Source organism: Amblyraja radiata, chromosome 5 (assembly GCF_010909765.2).
Source record: "Amblyraja radiata isolate CabotCenter1 chromosome 5, sAmbRad1.1.pri, whole genome shotgun sequence".
NCBI lineage: Eukaryota > Metazoa > Chordata > Chondrichthyes > Rajiformes > Rajidae > Amblyraja > Amblyraja radiata.
In genome coordinates, this window is record NC_045960.1 from 70,676,329 (window position 1) to 70,701,675 (window position 25,347).

Below are 25,347 nucleotides of genomic sequence, written 5' to 3' on the forward strand. Positions count from 1 at the left end.
CCCTTCCAAGTCCACTGCCATCCCACTAGGCAACACGCTCGCCCGCACACGCCAACGACAAAACAAACTGACACAGCAAGACAAAAAAGCGCAAGAAACGAGACCCAAAACAACGCGCCAAGAACGCCGCAAAACCCGCACCCAACAAGACACGCGGCCCAACAACCTTCATAGCACCAACCTTCCCACTAAACAATCCCGCCACACCTCCACCTCTCCCCATACCCCACATCTCTCACCCTCCCTCTCCTCCCCCTCCTACCCCCATCCCACTCTCCCCCACCCCCCTTCCCTCTCTACCCCACACCCTTCCCTCTCCCCCGCCCCCTTCCCCCTAACCCTCTGTCCCTCTTCCACAACTCCCCCTACCCCTCTCTCCCCCCATCCCCTTCCTCTCTCTCCCTCTTCCACCACTCCCCCCTACCCCCCGCCCTCTCTCCCACTACACCTCTCCCCCTCCCATTGGGCATTGTGACATCACACGATGGAACGTTCAGCAGGGGCTGGGGCTGGAGCTGATTATATGGGTGAGAAGCCAGTTTAGTTTTGAAATATTGGGGGGGGGGGGGAAGGATTTGATTAAAAACGTGTACTTAACCACGACAAAATGTAATGAGGTGCGGATACTTAGAAAGAAAAGTGAAATCTCTACCGAAATGGAAAAGATGTCGGCGATTCTGCATCTGGTTTCGGAGTTGCAGGGAATCAAAGGAAGAAATGTGGCCGGAAGCAGTCCATGTAAATGGATCCATTCCGATTGGACGTCTGCGAGCGTCGGGCATTGCGATTGGACATCTGCGAGCATCGGGCATTGTGACATCGCACGGCGGGAACCAAGGAAAGAGCGTTCACGTCGCGGCCCTGTTTCAACCAATCTTTCCACCACCACGCACAAGAAGCACAAGAAGCGCAAGACAGACACCATTGTGCAGATGCCGAGAAGTGTGTTCAGCTCTGGCTGAACAACTTCTAATCTTGTGTGTGGACTCGATAAGAAGAAGCAGATGGCGGGAACGAATCGAAAGGCAGAAAGGGATCCGGACGCCAGCCGGACGGATGGGGCGAGAGTTTTATATATTAACTAGACCAAGTGCAGACCCGTTGGGTCTGTTTCCCCAACGGCGTTTTGCGGTGGGGGGGGGGGGGGAGGGGGGGCTGCGGCATCAAACTCACATTAACCACCCCCCAAACACACAGGTGGGGGAGGGGGGATGTGAAGAGGGGAGGGAGGGGAGAGGGGGTGGAGGAAATGAGACAGATTTGGGAGGGAAAGGAGAGCGGGGTAGGGGGTGAGAGAGGGGGATGGGGAGAGAGATGTGGGGGAGGGGGAGGATGGGGAGGTAGGGGAGGAGGGAGGGAGGGGGAGAGGGGTGGGGGAGAGAGGGGAAAGAGTGGGGAGGGAGAGTGGAGGGGGAAGGGGGAGAGGTGGAAGAGTGAGGAGGGAGGTGGAGAGGGGTAGGGGGAGTGATGGAAGAGGGACAGAGGGGTAGGAGGAAGGGGGCGGGTGGAGAGAGGGAAGGGGGTGGCGTAGAGAGGGAAGGGGGGTGGGGGAGAGAGGGATGGGTGGGAGAGGGAGAGGGGTGTTGAGAGGGAAACATAGAACCATTGAAATTAAGTGCAGGCGTAGGCCATTCGGCCCTTCGAGCCTGCACCACCATTCAATATGATCGTGGCTGATCATCCAACTCAGTATCCTGTACTACCTTCTGTGCCAGTGAATTCCAGAGATTCACCACTCTCTGTGTGAAAAATGTTTTTCTCATCTCGGTCCTAAAGGATTTACACCTTATCCTTAAACTGTGACCCCTTGTTCTGGACTTCCCCTACATCTGGAACAATCTTCCTGCATCTAGGCTGTCCAACCCCTTAAGAATTTTGTACGTTTCTATAAGATACCCCCTCAATCTTCTAAATTCTAGCATGTACAAGCCGAGTCTATCCAGTCTTTCGTCATATGAAAGTCTTGACATCCCAGGAATCAGTCTGGTGAACCTTCTCTGTACTCCCTCTATGGCAACAATGTATTTGAACATTGGGCATTGTGACATCACACGATGGATCGTTCACCAGGGGCTGGGGCTCCTGCAAAGGCATATGTAAATGAATCCATTCCGATTGGACATCTGTGAGCATCGGGCATTGTGACATCACACGATGGAACGTTCACCAGGGGCTGGGGCTGGTGCTGCTTCTATGGGTGAGAAGCCAGTTTAGTTTTGAAATATTGGGGGGGGAGAGAAGGATTTGATTAAAAACGTGCACTTAAACACGACGAAATGTAATGAGGTGCGGATACTTAGAAAGAAAAGTGAAATCTCTACCGAAATGGAAAAGATGTCGGCGATTCAGCTTTCCCCCTTATCCTTAAACTTTGACCCCTTGTTCTGGTCTTCCCCAACATCCGGAACAATCTTTCTGCATCTAGCCCGTCCAACCCCTTAAGAATTTTATACGTTTCTATAAGATACCCCCTTAATCTTCTAAAATCTAGCGAGTACAAGGCGAGTCTATCCAGTCTTTCTTCATATGAAAATCCTGACATCCCAGAAATCAGTCTGGTGACCCTTCTCTGTACTCCCTCTCTATGGCAACGATGTCTTTGAGCATTGGGCATTGTGACATCACACGATGGAACTTTCACCATTGGCTGGGGCTCCTGCATAGGCATATGTAAATGAGATCAATGAGACCACCTCTGGTATACTGTGTTGTGCTGGTCTCCTTATTTGAGGAAAGATGTTAATGCATAAGAAGCAGTTCAGAGGCTTACTTCGCTCATGAGTGGACTTCATGAGAAAAAGTTGGACAAAGTTTTTTAATTTTGAAGAGCGAGAGACTGGATTGAAACATCCAATATCCCATGCGATCATGACAAATGGAGAGGATGTTTATTCCAATGGGAGTCATTGTAGCAAAAAGTGATTGTTTAAAAATAACGAATCATCCATTGAAGACAGATGAGGCAATTTTTTTCTTCGTGTCAAATTCCTTTGGAATTATGGTCGCAATGTCATAAGTTATGGAATTTGTGCATTCAGCCCGTCAAGTCTACTCTGGCATTCAATCATGATTGATTTTTCTATCCCTCCTAATCCCATTCTCCTGCCTTCTCCCCATAACCCCAACACCCATACTAATCAAGAATCTATCTATGTCTGCCTTAAAATGTACAAGAACATTTAAAAAGAATTACACCAGGCCATTCTGGCCCTTCAAACCTGTTCCATCATTTGTCAAGATCATGGCAGGTCATCTGCCTCAACACTATTTTCTTACTCAATCTCTAAACCTTTAATTCCTTTAACATCCAGAAATACAGTGATCTTTGTTTAAAATTAAATTTTCAACTGTCTGTGGAAGAGTTCCAAAGATTCCCCATCTTGTTTGAAGAAATGTTTCCTCATTACAATTCTACACAATCTCTCCTTATTCTGCAACTATGACCCGTTTCTACACACTTAAGGACGGAAAACATCTTCCCTTCAACCAGCCTGTTAAATTCTTCAAGAATTTTGTAGTTTCAATTAAATTGTTCACTCTTCTAAAATCTAAAGATAAAGTGTAACGTACTCAGAATCTTCTCAAATAGCAAATTCACTTTCCTTGGAACTTGTGCGTTTTCATTGCAATTCTTTTATTTTGCAAGGCCTAAACTGTACCCAATATTCTAGGTTCAGTCTCATCAGGGTCCAAGTAATTGAAGAGGGGAAATTTTACTCCAGCCCTCAGATCTTCTCCTAATAAAGGTCATAATTCATAATCACATTGTATCTTTGTGCTCATTTTAAGTAATAGGATAGCGAGGTGCATTGGAACATTAAGTCTGCAATTCTTCACTAATCAAAAAACACTTCTCTATTTGGTGAAAATGTCACATTTCCTCATTATATTGTGGTGATTGTCAAGAGCCAACAAACTCCATGATCATAAAAGCCTGGGAAATAAAGAAATTAGGAACTATGAGAAATTCATGCTAACTCTGCTGAAAAGCTGATGAAAGCTTGCTTTTAATTTTTTAAGGCAGTTGTCTAAAGATACTTGCCAGCAAGGGGTGAAAGGCTACTGGAGGCTAATGGGAGGCTATATGGTGCCAAGCTTCTACAAGGGGGTACAATAACAATGTTCAAAATACATTTGGAACAGGTACATGGATAGAAAAGTTTAAAGGGAGGAAGGAATTAGGAATACTTTGTCACATGTGACTAAGCAGTGAGCTTCTTTGCTTGCATGCACATTGTATACAGATAGCAGCCACCTACAGCCCCTGTCCCACTTTCATGACCTAAATCGCGACCTCTGACGACCTTAAACGACCTAAAACAATCAAGGTCGCGGTAACCTACAACCTCCTACGACTATGTGTAGAACCTCCTACGACCTTCCACGACTGTCTATGGCCTCCTACGACTGTGTTGAAGACCTCCCACGACTATGAAGAAGACCTCCTTCGACCATGTTGAAGATTGGCTTCGACCGTGTACGTTTTACTGCTGTTTGCAGTCGCCCTTTTGCTTCAGCAGCCTTTTAAGAACGGCAGAAGGGGAAGAGCAAGGGTGAAGAGGAAGCACAAGAGGTCTAAATTGGTGAATGGAGATGACGTGATGGACTGTCCCAGTACATCAGATGACTGGAAGAGAGTGGCGCTGCGCTTTGACAAAAGATGGAACAACCATTCCTTAAGGTCCCCCTCCTGCTGCCTGGTGAAGGTGTAGGGCATTGGATTGGATTGGATTGGATTCAATTTATTGTCATTGCACCTTTCAGTGCATAACCTTCCTCCAGCCCTCTCTCACCACCAATGGGGCATCTGCCTATGATGCTGCGTCAGGCACAGTAGAAAGAGCAGCTTTGCTGCCTTCAATGAGGCAGTGAAGAATGGGGTGGTGGTGGGGACATATACTACCACCCTGGTCTCCTCCAGGGATCTCTCATGCAGGGCTACCTCCTCCTGCACTATCATGTGGCATCACCTCCTGCCACTCCTCCTCCTGGGTGGGCAACACCTGCATGGCACGTTTTTTTTAGGGTTGTGCCCTCCCCCTGCTTTGCTGCCTTTTTGGTGCTATCTCTAAAACACAAGTCTCCTCTCCAAAAAACTCTCCAACTATGAATGAACATGCCTTGGAGTGACAGAGGTGACGTTCTGCTGATTAAATTATCTTTTTTTTTCTACTGACCTTTTTTTCACCCCGGAGCTTCAACTGCCTCCAACCACGTACGACTAGCATCATGACCTACTACGACCTACCTAGGAGTAAAAAGTATCAATTTTTTCCATGCCAACTTTTTTTTTACTCGTGGACATTTTTTATCAGGCTAGAAAAAAACACTGTAACCTACTTGATACCACGGAGTACGCGGAGACCACTCACGAGCATGAAGACCTCCTACGACCTCGTGGCGACCATGCTGCGAGTATGAGTCAAGGGCAAACTCGCAGAGGTCGTGAATTATTATTGACTTCAGGAGGTCCCATTCTGGAGAATACGCCCCAATCTCCATTTACGGGGAAAGTGTGGAGAGAGTGTCCAGCTTTAAGTTTCTGGGCACTCACATTTCAGAAGACCTCACATGGTCCACAAACACCGCCGCGCTGGTCAAGAAGGCACAGCAACGACTGTTTTCCTGAGGGCATTAAAAAAGACTGGTCTGCCCCAACAGCTGCTGACAACGTTCTACCGCTGCACCACAGAGAGCATACTAACGTATGGCATCTCTGTGTGGTATCTCAGCTGCACGGAGGCGGAGAGGAGAGCTCTTCAGCGCGTCGTCAACAGAGCACAGCGGATCATCGGGACAGAGCTACCAGCTTTGGAGGGCATCTACCACACGCGGTGCCTCAGGAAGGCCCTCAGCATCCATAAGGACTCATCACACCCCTGCCACGGTCTGTTTCAACTACTTCCCTCCGGCAGACGTTACAAGGCCTTCTACGCCCGAACCTCTAGACTCAGGAACAGTTTTATCCCAAGAGCTATAGCGGCTCTGAACCGGCCCTAATGAGTGCCCCCCCACCCACTCCCTTTGGACAGTCTCCCTCAGATGGTCACGTCAATCAATTCAGCTTGCTTATTTATGTATTGTATTTATTTACCTTTCTTGTACATCAGTGGAGCTGCACACTAAATCTCGTTGCACTGACGTGCAATGACAATAAAAGATATATTATTATTATTATTATTATTATTAATAAGGTCGTGAAAGTGGGACAGGGGCTAAAGTTACAAAGCACGCCGGCTTCCCCCTTTTGTCCCCCCTCCCCACAACAGCAAATGGGGTTAAGTCAGGTATCTTGGTTGGTGTGGATCAAGTTGGGCCAAAAATGCCCATTTCTGTACTGCATGACTCATTTGTAATGAACACTCCTAAAATGTGACTCACTTTCTTGCAACTGTGCAATATCTATTTGAATGCACAAGTCCATAGTTACAGAAGTCCGAAGAAGGGGTTCGGCCCGAAACGTTGCCTATTTCCTTCGCTCCATAGATGCTGCTGCACCCGCTGAGTTTCTCCAGCATTTCTGTCTACCTTCCATAGTTACAGATCCAGGTCTTCCCAGACACAGGATCTGCCGTGTCTGCGCTTCACAGTTGGAACAAATCCCACAGCAGAGGAAACTGAGTTGAACGGACTGAAAACTGTCAGTGGGTTTGGGACTTCAATGCTTATATGCCATAGGTCTGAGCTTTCCAGCATCCACAGGGGCAAAATACCAACACTTTATCTTAGATCAGTTAACACTTACTGGCAAGAATTGTCCACTTTGAATAAAAATTCAAAGACTCAAAAGTAACGTTAAAACTGAATATTTAACCAGACTCAATTAATCTATATTACAAAATCTCTGATCTTGACCGCTTTTGGCCTACTGTGCTGCGATTTCCGACAGAACGCCGCCACCTACGGCTGTCATTTTTGGCCACCTCACCCAGAGCCCCCCTCCGCCTTACGCGTGCAGAGGATTTTTCCCATTGATGAAAAATCAGAGAGATATGAATGTTTTTTAAAAATTCACCATTCTCTCTGCTGCCCCTGCTGGAGGGAGGGGAAGGGACTATAAAACCAGGAAGTGGTGTGCCTCACTCTCTCTCTGCAAGATGGATGAAGCCAAGGGTCACGTCTCTCTGAGCTCTGAATAACACTGAACAAATGTCTACACAACTGTGAGTACCCTTAATGTGGTTTGAAAATGAAAATATGGGTTGTTTGAAGTAAAAAGACACTGCCTGCAAATGGTTGTTTGAATGCTTTGGCTTGAAGTTGAACGGCACTACTTACTGCAAATGGTGGCATGAAGTTGAAAGGCACTATTTACTGCAAATGGTGACTTGGGTGCTTTGGCTTGAAGTTGAAATGCACTATTTACTGCAAATGGTGGCTTGGGAGCTTTGGTTTAAATTTCAAAATGCACTACTTACTGCAAATGGTGGCTTGGGAGCTTTGGCTTGAAGTTTTAAAAAAATCACCATTCTCCCTGTTGCACCTGCTGGAGGGAGGGGGAGGGACTATAAAACCAGGAAGTGGTGTGCCTCACTCACTATCTGCAAGATGGATGAAGCCAAGGGTCATTTATTATCTAAATGGTGGCCGACTAGGAAAAGGGGAGATGCAGCGAGACCTGTGTGTCATGGTACACCAGTCATTGAAAGTGGGCATGCAGGTGCAGCAGGCAGTGAAGAAAGCGAATGGTATGTTAGCTTTCATAGCAAAAGGATTTGAGTATAGGAGCAGGGAGGTTCTACTGCAGTTGTACAGGGTCTTGGTGAGACCACACCTGGAGTATTGCGTACAGTTTTGGCCTCCAAATCTGAGGAAGGACATTATTGCCATAGAGGGAGTGCAGAGAAGGTTCACCAGACTGATTCCTGGGATGTCAGGACTGTCTTATGAAGAAAGACTGGATAGACTTGGTTTATACTCTCTAGAATTTAGGAGATTGAGAGGGGATCTTATAGAAACTTACAAAATTCTTAAGGGGTTGGACAGGCTAGATGCAGGAAGATTGCTCCCGATGTTGGGGAAGTCCAGGACAAGGGGTCACAGCTTAAGGATAAGGGGGAAATCCTTTAAAACCGAGATGAGAAGAACTTTTTTCACACAGAGAGTGGTGAATCTCTGGAACTCCCTGCCACAGAGGGTAGTCGAGGCCAGTTCATTGGCTATATTTAAGAGGGAGTTAGATGTGGCCCTTGTGGCTAAGGGGATCAGAGGGTATGGAGAGAAGGCAGGTACGGGATACTGAGTTGGATGATCAGCCATGATCATATTGAATGGCGGTGCAGGCTCGAAGGGCCGAATGGCCTACTCCTGCACCTAATTTCTATGTTTCTGTTTCTATGTCTCTCTGAATGACACTGAACAAATGTCTACACAACTGTGAGTACCCTTAATGTGGTTTGAAAATGAAAATATGGTTTGTTTGAAGTAAAAAGGCACTGTCTGCAAATTCTTGTTTGGATGCTTTGGCTTGAAGTTGAAAGGCACTACTTACTGCAAATGGTGGCATGAAGTTGAAAGGCACTACTTACTGCAAATGGTGACTTGGGAGCTTTGGCTTGAAGTTGAAAGGCACTACTTACTGCAAATGGTGGCTTGGGTGTTTTGGCTTGAAGTTGAAAGGCACTACTTACTGCAAATGGTGGCTTGGGTGCTTTGGCTTGAAGTTGAAAGGCACTACTTACTGCAAATGGTGGCTTGGGTACTTTGGCTTGAGGTTGAAAGGCATTACTTACTGCAAATGGTGGCTTGGGTGCTATGGCTTGAAGTTGAAAGTCACTACTTACTGCAAATGGTGGCTTGGGTGCTTTGCTTGAAGTTGAAAGGCACTGCAAATGGTAGCTTGGGTGCTTTGGCTCGAGGTTGAAAGGCATTACTTACTGCAAATTGTGGCTTGGGTGCTTTGGCTTGAAGTTGAAAGTCACTACTTACTGCAAATGGTGGCTTGGGTGCTTTGCTTGAAGTTGAAAGGCACTACTTACTGCAAATGGTGGCTTGGGTGCTTTGGCTTGAGGTTGAAAGGCACTACTTACTGCAAATGGTGTCTTGGGTGCTTTGCTTGAAGTTGAAAGGCACTACTTATTGCAAATGGTGTGTTGGGTGCTTTGGCTTGAAGTTGAAAGGCACTACTTACTGCAAATGATGGCTTGGGTGATCTGGCTTGAAGTTGAAAGGCACTACTTACTGCAAATTGTTGCATGAAGTTGAAATGTACTATTTACAGCAAATGGTGGCTTGGGAGCTTTGGTTTAAAGTTCAAAAGGCAATACTTACTGCAAATGGTGGCTTGGGAGCTTTGGCTTGAAGTTTAAAAAAAATCACCATTCTCTCTGCTGCACCTGCTGGAGGGAGGAGGAGGGACTATACAACCAGGAAGTGGCGTGCCTCACTCACTCTCTGCAAGGTGGATGAAGCCACGGGTCACGTCTCTCTGAGCTCTGAATGATACTGAACAGATGTCTACACAACTGTGAGTACCCTTAATGTGGTTTGAAAATGTAAATATGGTTTGTTGTTTTTGATGTAAAAAGGCATTGCCTGCAAATGGTTGTTTTGGGTGCTTTGGCTTGAAGTTGAAAGGCACTACTTACTTGGTGGCTTGGGTGCTTTGGCTTGAGGTTGAAAGGCACTACTTACTGCAAATGGTGGCATGAAGTTGAAAGGCACTACTTACTGCAAATGGTGGCTTGGGTGCTTTGCTTGAAGTTGACAGGCACTACTTACTGCAAACGGTGGCTTGGGTGCTTTGGCTTGAGGTTGAAAGGCACTACTTACTGTAAATGGTGGCTTGGGTGCTTTGCTTGAAGTTGAAAGGCATTACTTACTGCAAATGGCGGCTTGGGTGCTTTGGCTTGAAGTTAAAAGGCACTACTGCAAATGCACTTCCTGTTTGCACTGTATATTGATTTTAGATAAAACGCTACACTTACGGCTGTGATTTTTGGCCATCTTACTCAGTCCCCCCCTCCGCTGAGCTGGTGCAGAGAATTCTTCCCATCAATGAAAAATAAGTGTTATTAGTGTTTAAAAAATGTTAAGAATCTCTCTCCTGTCAATCACGCCCTGAAAGCCACACCTTTTCTGGTGGGAGGGGGAGGGGTTATAAAACGGAGTAAAAAGAAGTGTGGGTGTGGCTCAGTCTCTGCATGGTGGGGGAGGGAGAGGTCATGACACTGTCTGAGCTGTGAATCAACTGAACACACTGAATGTCTGCTGAACTGTGAGTTTGGTGTTTTGTGTGGTTTTATGGTGGTTTCACCCCTGCATGAAACGGTATGGAGCTGCATTTGAATTTGGTGGCCTTGGACCCTGTTTGAAGTGGAATAAAACTGCACTGAATTTGGTGGCCTTGCACCCTGCTCAAAGTGGTATGAAACTGCACTTGAATTTGGTGGCCTTGAACCCTGCTTGAAATGGTAGGAACATGGATTTGTATTTGGTGAACTTGCACCCTGCTTGAAATTGAATTTCAAGGAATAGTCATGAGTCAACTGCCAGCCCACCAGCTGTGAGTGAGCTGCCAGCAGATCAGGCTTGAGGGACTGAGCTGCCACCCCAAGAACCCATACCAGCACTCCAGAAAGCCCCCCCACTGGCCACCAATATTGGAATTGGTGGAGAGGTGGAATATTGCGTCGGGGAACCAGCCCTCCCTTGTGAACATGGGACCCAACGGGTCCCACTTAGTCTAGTAGAATATAAATCTTCTGTTTCCGTCCCCACCCTGAGGCAGTTCCTCTTCGTTGAAATTTAACAAGTTTACCAAGGTAAAGATCTCACCAACAAATTCCTCAGAAATGTTGCTGCAACTCTATGCTCCATTCCTGGGTTCCACAAGCAGTCTAACACTGGATAACATTTGGGAAATACCAGCAAAGCAGTCAATAAGTTTGGGATTTTCACATTTCTGTAGGAATTCTCAACAGTGCAACATATGCAAAGAATTGTCTGCATTTCCCCATAAGATCTTTGGTCCTTACCACAGACACCATTTCCCTCTAAGGAAACTGTCTGAAACTGAGCTGGAGATATAATCTAAGGTAGACAAAAATGCTGGAGAAACTCAGCGGGTGAGGCAGCATCTATGGAGCGAAGGAATAGGTGACGTTTCGGGTCAAGACCCTTCTTCAGACTGATGGGGGGGGGGGGGGGGGGAAGAAGAAAGGAAGAGGCGGAGATAGTAGGCTGTGGGAGAGCTGGGAATGAGGGAGAAAGCAAGGACTACTTAAAATTGGAGAAGTCAATGTTCATACCACTGGGGTGTAAACTGCCCAAGCAAAATATGAGGTGCTGCTCCTCCGATTTGCGGTGGGACTCACGCTGGCCATGGAGGAGGCCCATGACAGAAAGGTCAGATTCAAAATGGGAGGGGGAGTCGAAGTGCTGGGCCACCGGGAGATCAGGTTAGTTATTGCGAACTGAGCAGAAGCGTTGCGCGAAGCTATCGCCAAGCCTACGCTTGGTCTCACCAATATAGAGCAGCTGACACCTAGAGCAGCGGATGCAATAGATGAGGTTGGAGGAGGTGCAGGTGAATCTCTGCCTCACCTGGAAAGACAGCTTGGGTCCTTGGATGGAGTTGAGGGGGGAGGTAAAGCGACAAGTGTAGCATTTCCTGCGGTTGCAAGGGAAAGTACCAGTGGAGGGGGTGGTTTGGGTGGGAAGGGGCGAATTGACCAGGGAGTTATGGAGGGAGCGGTCTCTACGGAAAGCCAAAATGGGAGGAGATGGGAAGATGTGGCCAGTGGTGGGACCCCGTTTAGAGGTGGCGAAAATGTCGGAGGATTATCTGTTGTATGTGACGTCTAGTGGGGTACAAGGTGAGGACAAGGGGGATTCTGTCCTTGTTATGGGGGTGGGGGGTGGGTGGATGGGGAGTGAGAGCGGAGCTACGGGATATAGAGGAGACCCTGGGTGAGAGCCTCATCTATAGTCGAAGAGGGGAAACCCTGTTCCCTAAAGAATGAGGACATCTCTGATGCCCTGGTTTGGAACACCTCATCCTGGGTGCAGATGCGGCATAGACAGAGGAATTGGGAGTAGGGGATAGAGGAAGCTGGGTGGGAGGAAGTGTAGTCCAGATAGTCATGGGAGTCAGTGGGTTTGTAGTAGATGTCAGTCAGTAGTCTGTTACCTGAGGTGGAAATAGTGAGATCTAGAAATAGTCCAGGAGATATAATCTATTTTAGTTATGTTGTTTGAGGGCTAAATAATACTTAGGAATTATGCCTTTGCTTTTCCCTCAGAGTTCCATGGGTCTTTTTGTGTCCATGTGAAAAGATGAGCATCAGTTTAAAATCTCATACAAAATGCAGCCTATCTGACAGTACAAGACTCCACAGTGGAGGGTCAGCTGAGAGCACAGTGCTCAAATCCCCTCATATGGCATTTCAACCCACAGCTCCCCAGGCAAGAATGCCAACAACTGAACTAATTCGAAATGTATGAAAAAGATTTGTCTTTGAACAGAACAAAAGCAAATTCAAAAAAATAATAATTATATTATTATTATCCCACAGGAAAATACGTTTCACATAATTGTCAAGATAGAGCCCACTGATAAATTTCTGCATGGCATTGGGGTTATGGAGACATCTTTTGGACAATTAAGGTATTGCAATCACATTGAACTGCACAGATTTTAGTTAAATGAAACTTAGAACTATGGTGAAACTGCAGCAAAGAAAAATACAGGTTCAAATAATTGTCTCTAATATATATTTAGGGACAGTTCTGATAATGTATTTAATTTACAGTGAGACAAATTGTGGAATGCACGATTCTGTGCTCAAATTGTTAGACAAATGTGCTGTGTATATCCTGAAACAAAATGCTGTTCTTTTTAATATGACATGAATTGAAATTTAGAAGTTCTCTTCTTCAAATGAAACTGAATTAGATCAACATTAATATGCTTCAGAACATGACAGAAGTAGGAGTCGACCTGACAATCACAAATACCTGTCTGAGCAATTTCAGTAATGTGAGCAATCAAAAATAGATTAGCAAGCAAAAACTTCAAGCCAGTCTACAATTTTGCTCCTTGAATTCCACCTGCAATACCATAGATATATTATCTGTGCTCGTGCTTGCCTCTCATTCAAGATCCTACTATATGATCTGTGATATCTAAAGCCGAATATTAAGAAAACAGCAGTGCTTGGAATTTGTCAATTACGGAATCTCCAGACACTAATAGCATTGTTCTTTCTTGAACAGTTTTCTGCACAGTGAACCATTTGCTCCTTGTGATCATGCTCCCTCATTGTTGCCCATTATGTCTACATTACTGGAACTCACATAGGTAATTGCACTTGAAAATCATCTTATAGAATTACAAAGTGTGCAACTCAATATGTTGGCAGTTAGCTTCTGTTAATACTCAATAAACACTGAGGCTGAAATGGATAACGTAAAGACATTTTCATACAGAAAGCACAACAGGTTTAATTCATACGTTATTCACATTTTTTATATACAGCATATACAAAAATGAAGATTAGTCTATCTTAACTACCAAGGAGCCAGGTGGCAGACCTTATAACACAAAAAATGGTCCATCAACTACCCATGGAAATGTCAGAGCTTTCTCTAGTGGTTTTGCGGTTAATTTCATAACAATTCTAATTAAAACTCAAATTTTGTTTCACCAAGACTCCTGCTATTCGAGCTAATACTAGAGCACAATCTCATAAAAGTGACCTCCTTAACACGGCAAATAAATAGCTGCCATGGAAACCAGGGCTGTGCTGAAAGATGTTAATAAACTCACCACTGGCTGTGTACAGTGCCCTCCATAATGTTTGGGACAAAGACCCGTCATTTATTTATTTGCCTCTCTACTCCACAATTTGCGATTTGTAATAGAAAAAAATCACATGTGGTTAAAGTGCAAATTTTCAGATTTTATTAAAAGCCATTTTTATACAATTTGGTTTCACCATGTAGAAATGCATACATTTCAGGGCACCATAATGTTTGGGACAAATGGCTTCACAGGCATTTGTAGTTGCTCAGGTGTGTTTAATTGCCTCCTTAATGCAGGTACAAGACCTAGTCTTTCCATCACCTTTGGAAACTTTAATTGCTATTTAAAGTTGTGCCAATGAAAGTCAAATAAGCCATTATGAGACTGAGAAACAAGAATAAAACTGTTAGAGACATCAGCCCAACCTTAGGCTTATCAAAATCAACTGTTTGGAACATCATTGAGAAGAAAGAGAGCACTGGTGAGTTTACTAATCGCAAAGGGACTGGCAGGCCAAGGAAGACCTCCACAGCTGATGACAGAAGAATTCTCTCTCTAATAAAGAAAAATCCCCAAACACCTATCCAACAGATCAGAAACACTCTTCAGGAGTCAGGTGCGGATTTATCAATGATCACTGTCCACAGACGACTACATGAACAGAAATACAGAGGCACGATGCAAGCCACTGGTTAGCCGCAAAACTAGAATGGCCAGGTTACAGTTTGCAAAAAGTACTTAAAAGAGCAACCACAGTACTGGAAAAAGGTCTTGTGGACAGATGAGACGAAGTTTAACATATCAGAGTGATGGCAAGAGCAACATATAGACGAGAGAAGTAACTGCCCAAGATCCAAGGCATACCACCTCATCTGTGAAACACAGTGGTGGGGGTGTTATGGCCTGGGCATGTATGGCTGCTGAAGATACTGGCTCTCTTATCTTCATTGATGATACAACTGCTGATGGTAGTAGCATAATTAATTCTGAAGTGTATAAACACATCCTATCTGCTCAAGTTCAAACAAATGCCTCAAAACTCATTGGCCAGCGGTTCATTCTACAGCAAGACAATGATCCCAAACGTACAGCTAAAGCACCAAAGGAGTTTTTCAAAGCTAAAAAATGGTCAGTTCGAGTGGCCAAGTCAATCACCAGATCTGAACCCAATTGAGCATGCCTTTTATATGCTGAAGAGAAAACTTAATGGTACTAGCCCCCAAACAAAGCATAAGCTAAAGATGGTTGTAATACATCCCTGGCAGAGCATCACCAGAGAAGACCCCCAGAAACTGGTGATGTCCATGAATCACAGACTTCAAGCAGTCATTGCATGCAAAGGACATGCAGCAAAATACTAAACATGACTATTTCATTATGGTGTCCAGAAATGTGGGGAACTATGTACAAACACTGCTGTAATTTCCATATGGTGAAACCAAAATGTATACACATACCCTTTACTAAAATCTGACAATGTGCACTTTAACCACATGTGATGTTTTTCTAGTACAAATCTCAAATTGTGGAGTACAGAGGCAAATAAATAAATGATGGGTCTTTGTCCCAAACATTATGCAGGGCACTGTAGATGGTATAGTAAGCAGACCCCAAATTATCTAAATATGGCCAACATGATCTTTCCTGATGATGAATCTTTTTGCAGCTTTCAAAAGGTGTTACATTCCACAAAGCAATTAAAAAACTAGAAAGCAAAGAACGGTACGAAGTACACCGTGTCAATGTCAGGTTGAAAATACAGATGTATTGGCAGGTATAAAAGGACTGCCCAAACTAATCGTATAAAATAATCAAAATATTAAAGATTAAACATTGAAATATGAACTAGAATAATTTAAGTTCAATGATCTTTTAGTATACATTTAAAAAATGATGACTGCACAGCCCTAATGAAAACACCTTTTTATCTCTTCAATGCTAAGGACATCACATCCAAAGGCATCAAGATAAATATATCCCAATTGTTCCAAATCCAAAAGCCATTCTGTTTATACAAAATACTGACTTATAGGATCACTAAAATACAATCACAATCTTATCTTTCAGAAACTGAATATACAAAGCACGTTTCAAAATATTTCCAGAGGCAAAGAATACAAATAACTATTAATTATACATATGGTTGCAATTCTGCCTGCAAAACGTCATCAGGAAATGTACATAAGGCCTCCAGTAAAATGTACATCTGTATGTAGTGTTACAACCGAATGTTCAAATAAAAAATTGAAATATCATACATATTTCCACTTATTAAGGTAGACAATTCCAAAATACAGTACTCTTCTGTACAAAAAGGATTTCACTTTTGAGATGGAAAGCAAGTTTCATTTCCATGGTAACCAGATGTCTCAGTCTAATCCTTTCAATTCTGACTATGCACAACTTTCACTTAGACAATGAAACATTACGACTGTAAATTTTTCAAAAATTACCATATGAACAGAATCTCAATAGCTACAATTATAAACAAAACGTACTGTCCTAAGAGATAAAAAGCTAGTTCATTTTTTAAGCCATATAAAGAGACAATTTTTAAAAAATCACTTGATTTAAAGAAATTTACATTATACAACACTGCGAGGGAAGGGGAGCGTTAGTGAATGTACATTAAGATGCAAACTTTGTTTTCTAAAGGGTAAAAGACATCTTAACATTTACAGCATCAGGTTTACAAATGTACAATTTTACAACCAAACTATGCATTACTATCAAGTTAGCCAAGCTTCAGATTAAACATTGAAACTGCAGATTATCGTTTGTTTTGAAATAGTAAACTTACACCTATAAATTGCAAGTCTACACATATACATTATGCATTTGGAAGCAAAATCAGTTTCATTATTTTTACATGTGTTAAGTTGGGTTACCAAGACCAACCTTTAAGACCCCCTAATTTGCATATCTGCCCAAAATTTCTAATTGTTTACGTTGAAAAAGTAAAAATAAAACTGCCACACATTCGTAAACCTCATATTAGTTATTCAAAAATACAAATTCCCTCAAATCTTTGCAAAATAGACTGAAAAGCCAAATTTTGTTTAGAAAAAAATCAACTTTTCAGACAATTGTATATTTAGGTAATGTGTTTCATAATGATTCGTTACTGCCACCTTGCCCAATGGTTAAATACATATGTATATACATCACTTCTATACATTGTTGAAATAGAAAAGCAGGGCAGTGTTTATCTCAAAAAATAAAACCTATTGAGTATTGACATCTCTATAGTAAACATCAGGAGTAACATTACATATCAGCCAGTCACTTAAGCACTTCCCTGAATTACATCAAATTTCAACATACCATTTGAGGTGCTATTTAAATATTGGTGTCAACAAGGATCTTGCTGAAGAACAATTCAACTTTAAACTATTTTCATAATTTGATGAATGTAGTATTTTAATCAGCATTTCCTATAAGATTAAACTAATCTACTGGGCCTGAGAATGTACTAAAGAAAGTATCCAAAACTACCAGAATTTAAAGTGGTTAATCTAAAAGTCGAATTCTTATAAAGGGAAATTATTTTATGAGATATAAATTACAACATTCACAATTTAGTTTAATACAATTATTTTAAATTTATATATTCTGCATTTTACCCAGGTCTTCCCATAATGTGCCAGCAAGAAGAAACAAAATGCACACAGACTTGGAACTGGGCTGTGAGTTGCAATTAATTGGTAAAATATACAATTTACAATTAATAGAAATAATTTATAAAATGCAACAATAAAATGTTAATTTGTCTTTCTATCATTTAGTTTGGTACACACAATATTTAAGTAGCACAGGTTCCAATATTTCTTGTGTAAATCAACTTTACATTATTCCATTTTGTGGTCCACCAATTGGCCCCAGATCAGTGTTATTCTTCATATAATACTTTTCCAGTTTGGCTAAAATGTGTTTTCCATAAGTGTATTTCCGTAAGGTTGTAATATGAGGACGAATCTGTATGCAAAAAAAACATTTTCAGAAACATCTTTTAAAGTGATTCATTCAATTGATAGCAACAATTTACTTCAAAGGTTATGTCCACTATAGGTTGGTGTCCATATTTGCTCCTTTCATTCATTTTGTCCAAATATTTGAGTTGCAATTTTAAAGTTGTATAATACCCATTTTAATTTACCAAAAATTTAAGAATAGATTCATAGACAACACAGAAACAGGCACAAGTCGCCTAAGCTAACTAAGGGGCCTGAGCAAGTCCCATTTGCCTATACTGGGCTCATATGTCCCATAGTGCAAACAAATAATGGCTTGGTTTCTGAAGATCTTCTGGGATAAAGTAGCCTTTCAATTTTATTGGAAAGGTATCATCTTAAGTTGTAATTATACTTTAAAATGTATCCCGACACACAGTAATAATTCTTTCGCTAATTGACATTGATAAAGACAGTCATGGAGCATGACAATGTATTTATTCTCCCCAGTCACATGGGGAGAACACGCAAACTCCTCTGAACATGGGGAAATGTGCAAACCCCATCAGTGCATGGGGAGAATGCGCAAACTTCACACGCACACAGGAAGAATATTGGAACACACGCACACAGGGAGAACATTGGAAGAAAACAGAAATTCCACCTGTCCACAGCTGGAATATGTACGTTTCACCCATGCATGGGGAGAACTTGCTACCTCCACCGGCCCACTGGAAGAACATGCAAACTCAACAAACACAGCAGGATCAGGATTAAATCAGGGTTGCTGGGGTTACGTATGTAGGAAGGAACTGCAGATGCTGGTTTAAACCAAATATAGACAAAAAAAAGCTGGAATAACTCAATGGGATAGGCAGCATCGCTGGAGACAAGGAATACAAAGGATACAAAGGACATTTATTATCACATACACCAAATGGTGTAGTGAAATTTGACTTGCCAATGCAGCTCACGAATAAAGATAAGACACATTAAAGAATTTAACAACATAAAAACATCCCCCCACAATGGTTCCCACTGTGGGGGAAGGCAGCAAAGTCCAGTCCCATCCCCTGTTCACCTATAGTCGGGCATATTGTGGCCTCCGCAGCAAGTCCGATGTTTTCAGGCCGTCTTGCCAGAAAGCTGGAACTTCGGCGTCGGGTGAACACTCCTCAGTGGCTTGGAAATGTCTGGAACGGCCGCTTCCTCCCCGGAGACTGCAGCAACCGTAATCCTCAGGCCGCGCTGGCTGGAACTCCGACTCTGGCGATCTCGGATCCCAGGCTCTGCGGTGTTTTAAATCCAGCGCCGCCCGTGGCCGGATGTCGGCTGCCACAGCTCCTCGATGTTGAAGTCGGCTGCCACAGCACTCCGGAGCCCACCCCACGGCGACCCGGTAAGCCCGCTACGTAATGGCGTCCCTGCGCTGCGCCGCCGCCGAAGCTGCAGTCCCGGCCGGTCCCGACAGGAAAGGCCGCTCCAGTCCGATGGTAGGCCGCGAGGAGGGGGGGGGCGAAGAAGCAGCTCGGAGGGAAGCTGCCTAGGAATAAAGTTTCCCCCTTGGTGATGTTTTGGGTAGTGACCCTTCTTCAGCTGCTCCACTAGCTTACTGCATTTATATTTTACTAGCCCAAAGTGGACCCGTCCCCTCAATGCGTGGGGGGGGGGGGGGGGGGGAAGAGGCGAATGGGGGGGAAGAGAGGATTGGGGGGGGGGGGAGAGAGAGAGGAGGGGGGGGGGGGGAAGATAGAGGGGGGAGGGTGGGAGGAGAGGTGGGGGAGGAAGAGAGGCCCTGGAGGTGTGTGGTGAAAGAGAGGCTGGGGAGAGAGAGAGTCTGGGGGAGGGGTGGTGATGAAAGAGAGGCCGGGGGGGGGGGGGGGGGGGGGGGGGAGTGGAGTGGAGGAGTGTCGGGAGGCAGTAGCCGTTATGGTCGCGCGGGAGACACGATGAGAAGGTGGCCAGCAGGAGGCGACAAAATTAGTAAGTGGGGGGGGGGGGAGATTTTATTAAAAAGGTGTACAGAAAAATGACTAAATTTAATGAGGAGTGGATCAGTGAATGTAAAAGTAAAATCGCTAGCGAAATGGTAAAAATCTTGGCGTTTTTGCATCTGGTTTTGGCGGAGTAACGAATCAAAGGCAAAAATAATGACACGCGCCCACACACACAGTTTTAATAGTATATAGATAAGATGTTTCTTAGATCACTGAATTGTACGTCAAATATTAATCAATACTTGAATTATCAAAGGAATCAATAAAATTTACCTTGTGCATGATAATTTTACGCTGTGCTGGTTCTGCTACGTCAATCATCTTCTGAACCACATAGTTAGCATATTGATCTTTCATCATTGTGTATAAGGCACTGTGAGGGCCATCATTCTGACAGCAGATCTCATCAATCAATAAAGCACGCTCAGCACGGGAAGCATGTGTGACACACTTTTCAACAACATTGCTGGAAAAAAGTCATTAAATCTAATTTATTGGTCAAACAAAAGATCCTTGTTCAAATTTTGTTGTGCACAATAACAGTGAGAGGGACTATTAATTAAAGACAATAGATTGTAGAATTTCAGATGTTCTAACAAAATTTGGGAATATTCCTCTAGTGCTACTATTAATTAGTATGGATGTATACATTCACATGAAATTTCTATTCTTATACCTGGCAAACTTGTGCTGACTTAGAGCAAGAACCTTTCCCCTTATTTCAGCAACAATCTTACTCTTATCTTCAGGGCGCCCATGTTCCAGAACATGCTGAATGACATAATTTCCATACTGATCCTAATTAAACAAACAATAAAGAATGTTACAAATCAATTCAGTGAATCCTCGTAGTCATAAAAGGCATTTAAAAAAAATGTTTTCTGCACCACTACTCACGTACACATCATTCAGTCACCAAATCTCAATTATTAAATAATGGACAATCAATCAATAATTAAACACAAGTATTTTGTTAGATGGGGTTGTTGAATTTTGGTTCGCTCTAATACTGAGTGTATAGGATACTGGAAATCACCACAAACAAAAGTAAAGATTACTAGCTTAAAGAATTAGGTCTACTTCCTTTACAACTGCATAGACAAGTGGTAAACAACATTAGAAAATGGTCAAAGAAAGACACAAAATGCTGGAGTAACTCATTGGGTCAGGCAGCACCAGTCAGGCTCCTGGAGAAAAGGAATCGGTGATGTTTTGGGTCGAGACCCTTGTTCAGACTTATAGAGGTGTATAAAATCATTAGAGGATTAGACAGGATGGTATAATAACAACATTTAAAAGACATTTGGATAGGAAAAGTTTAGAGTGATATGGGCCAAACAATGGGATAAGCTTAAATGGGACAACTTAGTCAGCATGGATGAGTTGGGCCGAAATTAACTGCAATTTTATAATGGATTGAATACATTTATGCTCAACATACTGAATAATAAAGTAACTTCTGAACAAAGACACTCAATGGAATGAGCGGCAAATCTGAAATCAAAACCATGGTAATGATCAAAGAATGTTTTGTTGGGCAAATCCACAGCCATGTCAATATGAGGGGGCGTAGAATAAATTAATTTATTCTTTGTTTTGGAGTGTTATCGTTTCTCCTTACCTGCACTAACTGTTCAGTGTGCTGATGTAGTTCTTCTAAGATTGGAAGAGTCTGCTCAGATGTGCAGTGCTCTAAAATACGCTGAATAACTCGACAACCATAAGGATGGGTTGACAACACAAACACCTGGAATAAATGACAAAACCATTGCAGAATTATTCAGACTTTTCTTCACCATGAATCTTGCTTCCTTTGAAGCTAACAAAAATAGATATTTTCTTTAGTGAAAATATTTTTAAGATTACAGGGGCTAAAAAATACCATTCAGGAAACCTATTTCAAAAAGACATGGTTGATGAGATGCACCTATTTCAGAAAACTCTTAAACCCATTTTCAATATGTCCAAGTACTGTTATCCAAATTGCTGAATAATTCTGTATCTGATAATAAATTATGTCTTCACTACAAACAATAAGCAAGAATTTGTCAATTCTTATTACTTTCCAATTATCTGTGTTTGTAACAGAGATAGAGATTTGTAATATCAAATCCCAAACTTGGCATTTATTTATCAATATATCTCCAATATGAATGAGACGTTCGTCTTTATCAGATGGAAAAATGTGAGATAAGTATGATAACAAATGCCCATGAGTGAAGCTACTGCCATAATAAAGTTACAGCAGGTGCCCCCCATTTATCTCAGGTAAGTGATTTTGGATAAGTTTTCAACTCATCTGGATGCGTTTAGTTGCAAAGTTTTGACGCAGCAAACCAGAAAAATAAAACATCAGACATTGGCAATATGAAATTTAAAAAATGGGATTCGGGCATCTTCGGAGGGAGAAACACAGGATTAATTCTTAGAGGTGATTGGCCTTTCATCTGTGTTATTTAATCTGGTTTCAGAGGGATGGATGACTCACCTGAAATCAAATTACCTGACCGATCACTTGAGAATAATGGAATTCTCACCTTACATTGTTGGGGTACGAGTGACTAAATACTGAACTTACTTAAGAAGGGTTTCGGCCCGAAACGTCGCCTATTTCCTTCGCTCCATAGATGCTGCTGCACCCGCTGAGTTTCCCCAGCAATTTTGTGTACCACTGAACTTACTTTCATTGGTGGTAAAGTGTTTTGACTACTTATTTCAACAAACATAATCTTTGTTTATAATTCTGGTGACCTCAAATTTATTGGACCTTGCCATAAGGTATGTAAATTGTTCTTCTACTGAAGCTGTCGTAATATTACTGTAATAATTGACATTACATATCATTGATATAGCAATGTTGGTATACTGTCTCTTCTAATTTATTTTTAGCCGACACTTCATTCACACTCAATGATGTTTGATCTTTACACAAAAGGCAAATTTGATTTTTTATTTATCGGGCCATAGATAAAGACAAAGTACATACAAGATCCTCAAAAGTGCAAAGGCTATAGTCACAATCTTCCAATCCACCATGGATATGAGGATTGGTGTCAGAGGAGTGGAGGACTGAAATTGTTGCAACACTACTTTAAAAAAAAAAGGGAGGCTAAACATGACAACTATATGGCAGCACATTTCATGCCAGAAAATCCTCAGTTACAAGAAAGCAGAGGAAAATTAAATGATATTTGGAAAAGTATAGGTTAACAAATACATTTGTAATATGGACTGGAAATTTGATATATTTCACATAATACATATTTGCAAACTTAGAAGTATGCAATTAAGAAAATGATGGCAGCATGCACACAATATTAGTTAATGGACAGAATCAGAAAATAGTTTCCCAGACCTCAAGGAAGGTAGACAATAGACAATAGGTGCAGGAGTAGGCCATTCGGCCCTTCGAGCCAGCACCGCCATTCAATGTGATCATGGCTGATCATCCCCAATCAGTACCCTGTTGCTGCCTTCTCCCCATATCCCCTGACCGCTATTTTTAAGAGCCCTATCTAGCTCTCTCTTGAAAGCATCCAGAGAACCTGCCTCCACCGCCCTCTGAGGCAGAGAATTCCTGGCTCACCACTCTCTGTGAGAAAATGTGTTTCTTCGTCTTCGTTCTAAATGGCTTACTCCTTATTCTTGAACTGTCGCCCCTGGTTCTGGACTCCCCCAACATCGGGAACACGTTTCCTGCCTCTAGCATTTTCAAACCCGTAACAATCTTATATGTTTCAATGTGATGTCCTCTCATCCTTCTAAACTCCAGAGTGTACAAGCCCAGCTTCTCCATTCTCTCAGCATACGACAGTCCCGCCATCCCGGGAATTAACCTTGTAAACCTACGCTGCACTCCCTCAATAGCAAGAATGTCCTACCTCAAATTAGGGGACCAAAACTGCACACAATACTGCAGGTGTGGTCTCACTAGGGCTCTGTACAACTGCAGAAGGACCTCTTTGCTCCTATATTCGATTCCTCGTGTTATAAAGGCTAACATGCCATTCGCATTCTTCACTGCCTGCTGTACCTGCATGCTTACTTTCATAGACTGATGTACAAGGACCCCCAGATCCCGTTGTACTTCCCCGTTTCCCAACTTGACGCCATTTAGATAGTAATCTGTCTTCCTGTTTTTGCTACCAAAGTGGATAACCTCACATTTATCCGTATTAAACTTCATCTGCCATGCATCTGCCCACTCCCCCAACCTGTCCAAGTCACCTTGCATTCTCATAGCATCCTCCTCACAGTTCACACTGCCACCCAGCTTTGTGTCATTTGCAAATTTGCTAATGTTACTTTGAATTCCTTCACCCAAATCATTGATGTATATTGTAAATAGCTGCGGTGCCAGCACCGAGCCTTGCGGTACCCCACTAGTCACTGCCTGCCATTCTGAAAGGGACCCGTTAATGCCTACTCTGTTTCCTGTCTGCCAAGCACTTCTCTATCCATGTCAGCACTCTACCCCCAATACCATGTGCCCTAATTTTGCCCACTAATCTCCTATGTGGGACCTTATCAAATGATTATCCATGAGTCAACATTAGGATCAATGTTGATTTTGGTGTATAATTAACAAGCTTGCCTAGTACACAACCGTAATTTCAGTCTCTAAACTAAACTAAACTAAACCTAAACGTTGAAGACAATGGTTTTCTGCTTAAATTGATGTTAATCTCCTTAGAACAGAGATTAAGTAAGGTTGGAAAGGGTTGCTCTAAACTTTGTGTTTATGGTGTTGATGAAGGAATTAAACATCATTATCTCGTAAAAGCAGATTCAATGACTGGTGAACATACTTAACATTATCGTAAATGAATCAACTGTTCGCATGTAACTTTTCTGCAATGAGGGAATGCGATCTGACATGTATTTACAAAAGTGGTGGTAGATTTAAGTGACTATCAAAAGAAAATGGTAGGGGACAACGGTCGGGAATTGGAGTAACTGCATAGCTCTGTCAAAGAGGGATTAATTGAACCAAGTGCAGGAGTTGCATAATCTCCTGAGCCCACAGCAACTATGCATGAGGAAAATAGGTTTACCTTCAATAATTATTGTTTGGAAAATATATTTTTCTAAAGAACTTGTATGGTTAGTTGGTAGATAAAAATGCTGGAGAAACTCAGCGGGTGAGGCAGCATCTAAGGAGGGAAGGAAATAGGCGACGTTTCGGGTCGAGACCCTTCTTCAGAAGTATGGTTAGTTTGTCTGATTAACCCTTTGTGAATTTAAACAATTGCCTGGCCATTGTTTTATAACTTTCTAACTCACACATATCAAATCAACAGAATAAGCTGTCAACAGTTTATTCAGTTAAAAGCTCATGTGTGGTAATAGGTTAAGAAACAAATTATGGAATTATTTCAGAGTTAGATTCAGGTTCATTCAGAGAAAATACTCAAAATAAAACAACAAAAAATTGGCTAATTATTCATAATCAATCACAATTGTAACCAAAATGTAGTCTGATAATCTAAAGTACATTTGGGTATATAAAAGTTCCATATAAGTGAATACCTGATAAAAGAATAGCTAATTATAAAATAATTGGTACAGGATACATTTTTTCTCAGGTTGAAATACTGCAGATTTGTAAACTGTCAAATAACTTCTTTATTCAGCTGAGAAAATAACTTAACTCAAT

The 25,347-nt window shown here is 42.5% G+C and overlaps 1 protein-coding gene across 10 annotated transcripts in view; it reads right to left on the bottom strand.

Moving 5' to 3' along the window:
- Nucleotides 1-15,652: 15,652 nt before the first annotated feature.
- The window catches only part of pum2 (pumilio RNA binding family member 2), a 96,546-nt gene continuing 86,851 nt past the window's right edge, over nucleotides 15,653-25,347 (bottom strand). For all 10 annotated transcript variants that reach the window (XM_033021524.1, XM_033021520.1, XM_033021523.1 and 7 more), the window contains 4 exons: nucleotides 21,313-21,438; nucleotides 20,368-20,489; nucleotides 19,965-20,157; nucleotides 15,653-17,719 (listed from right to left, as the gene is read on the bottom strand). In XM_033021524.1, the coding sequence (XP_032877415.1) occupies nucleotides 17,588-17,719; nucleotides 19,965-20,157; nucleotides 20,368-20,489; nucleotides 21,313-21,438 (573 nt within the window). In that variant the 3' untranslated portion in view covers nucleotides 15,653-17,587. The remainder of the gene's footprint in view (nucleotides 17,720-19,964; nucleotides 20,158-20,367; nucleotides 20,490-21,312; nucleotides 21,439-25,347) is intronic.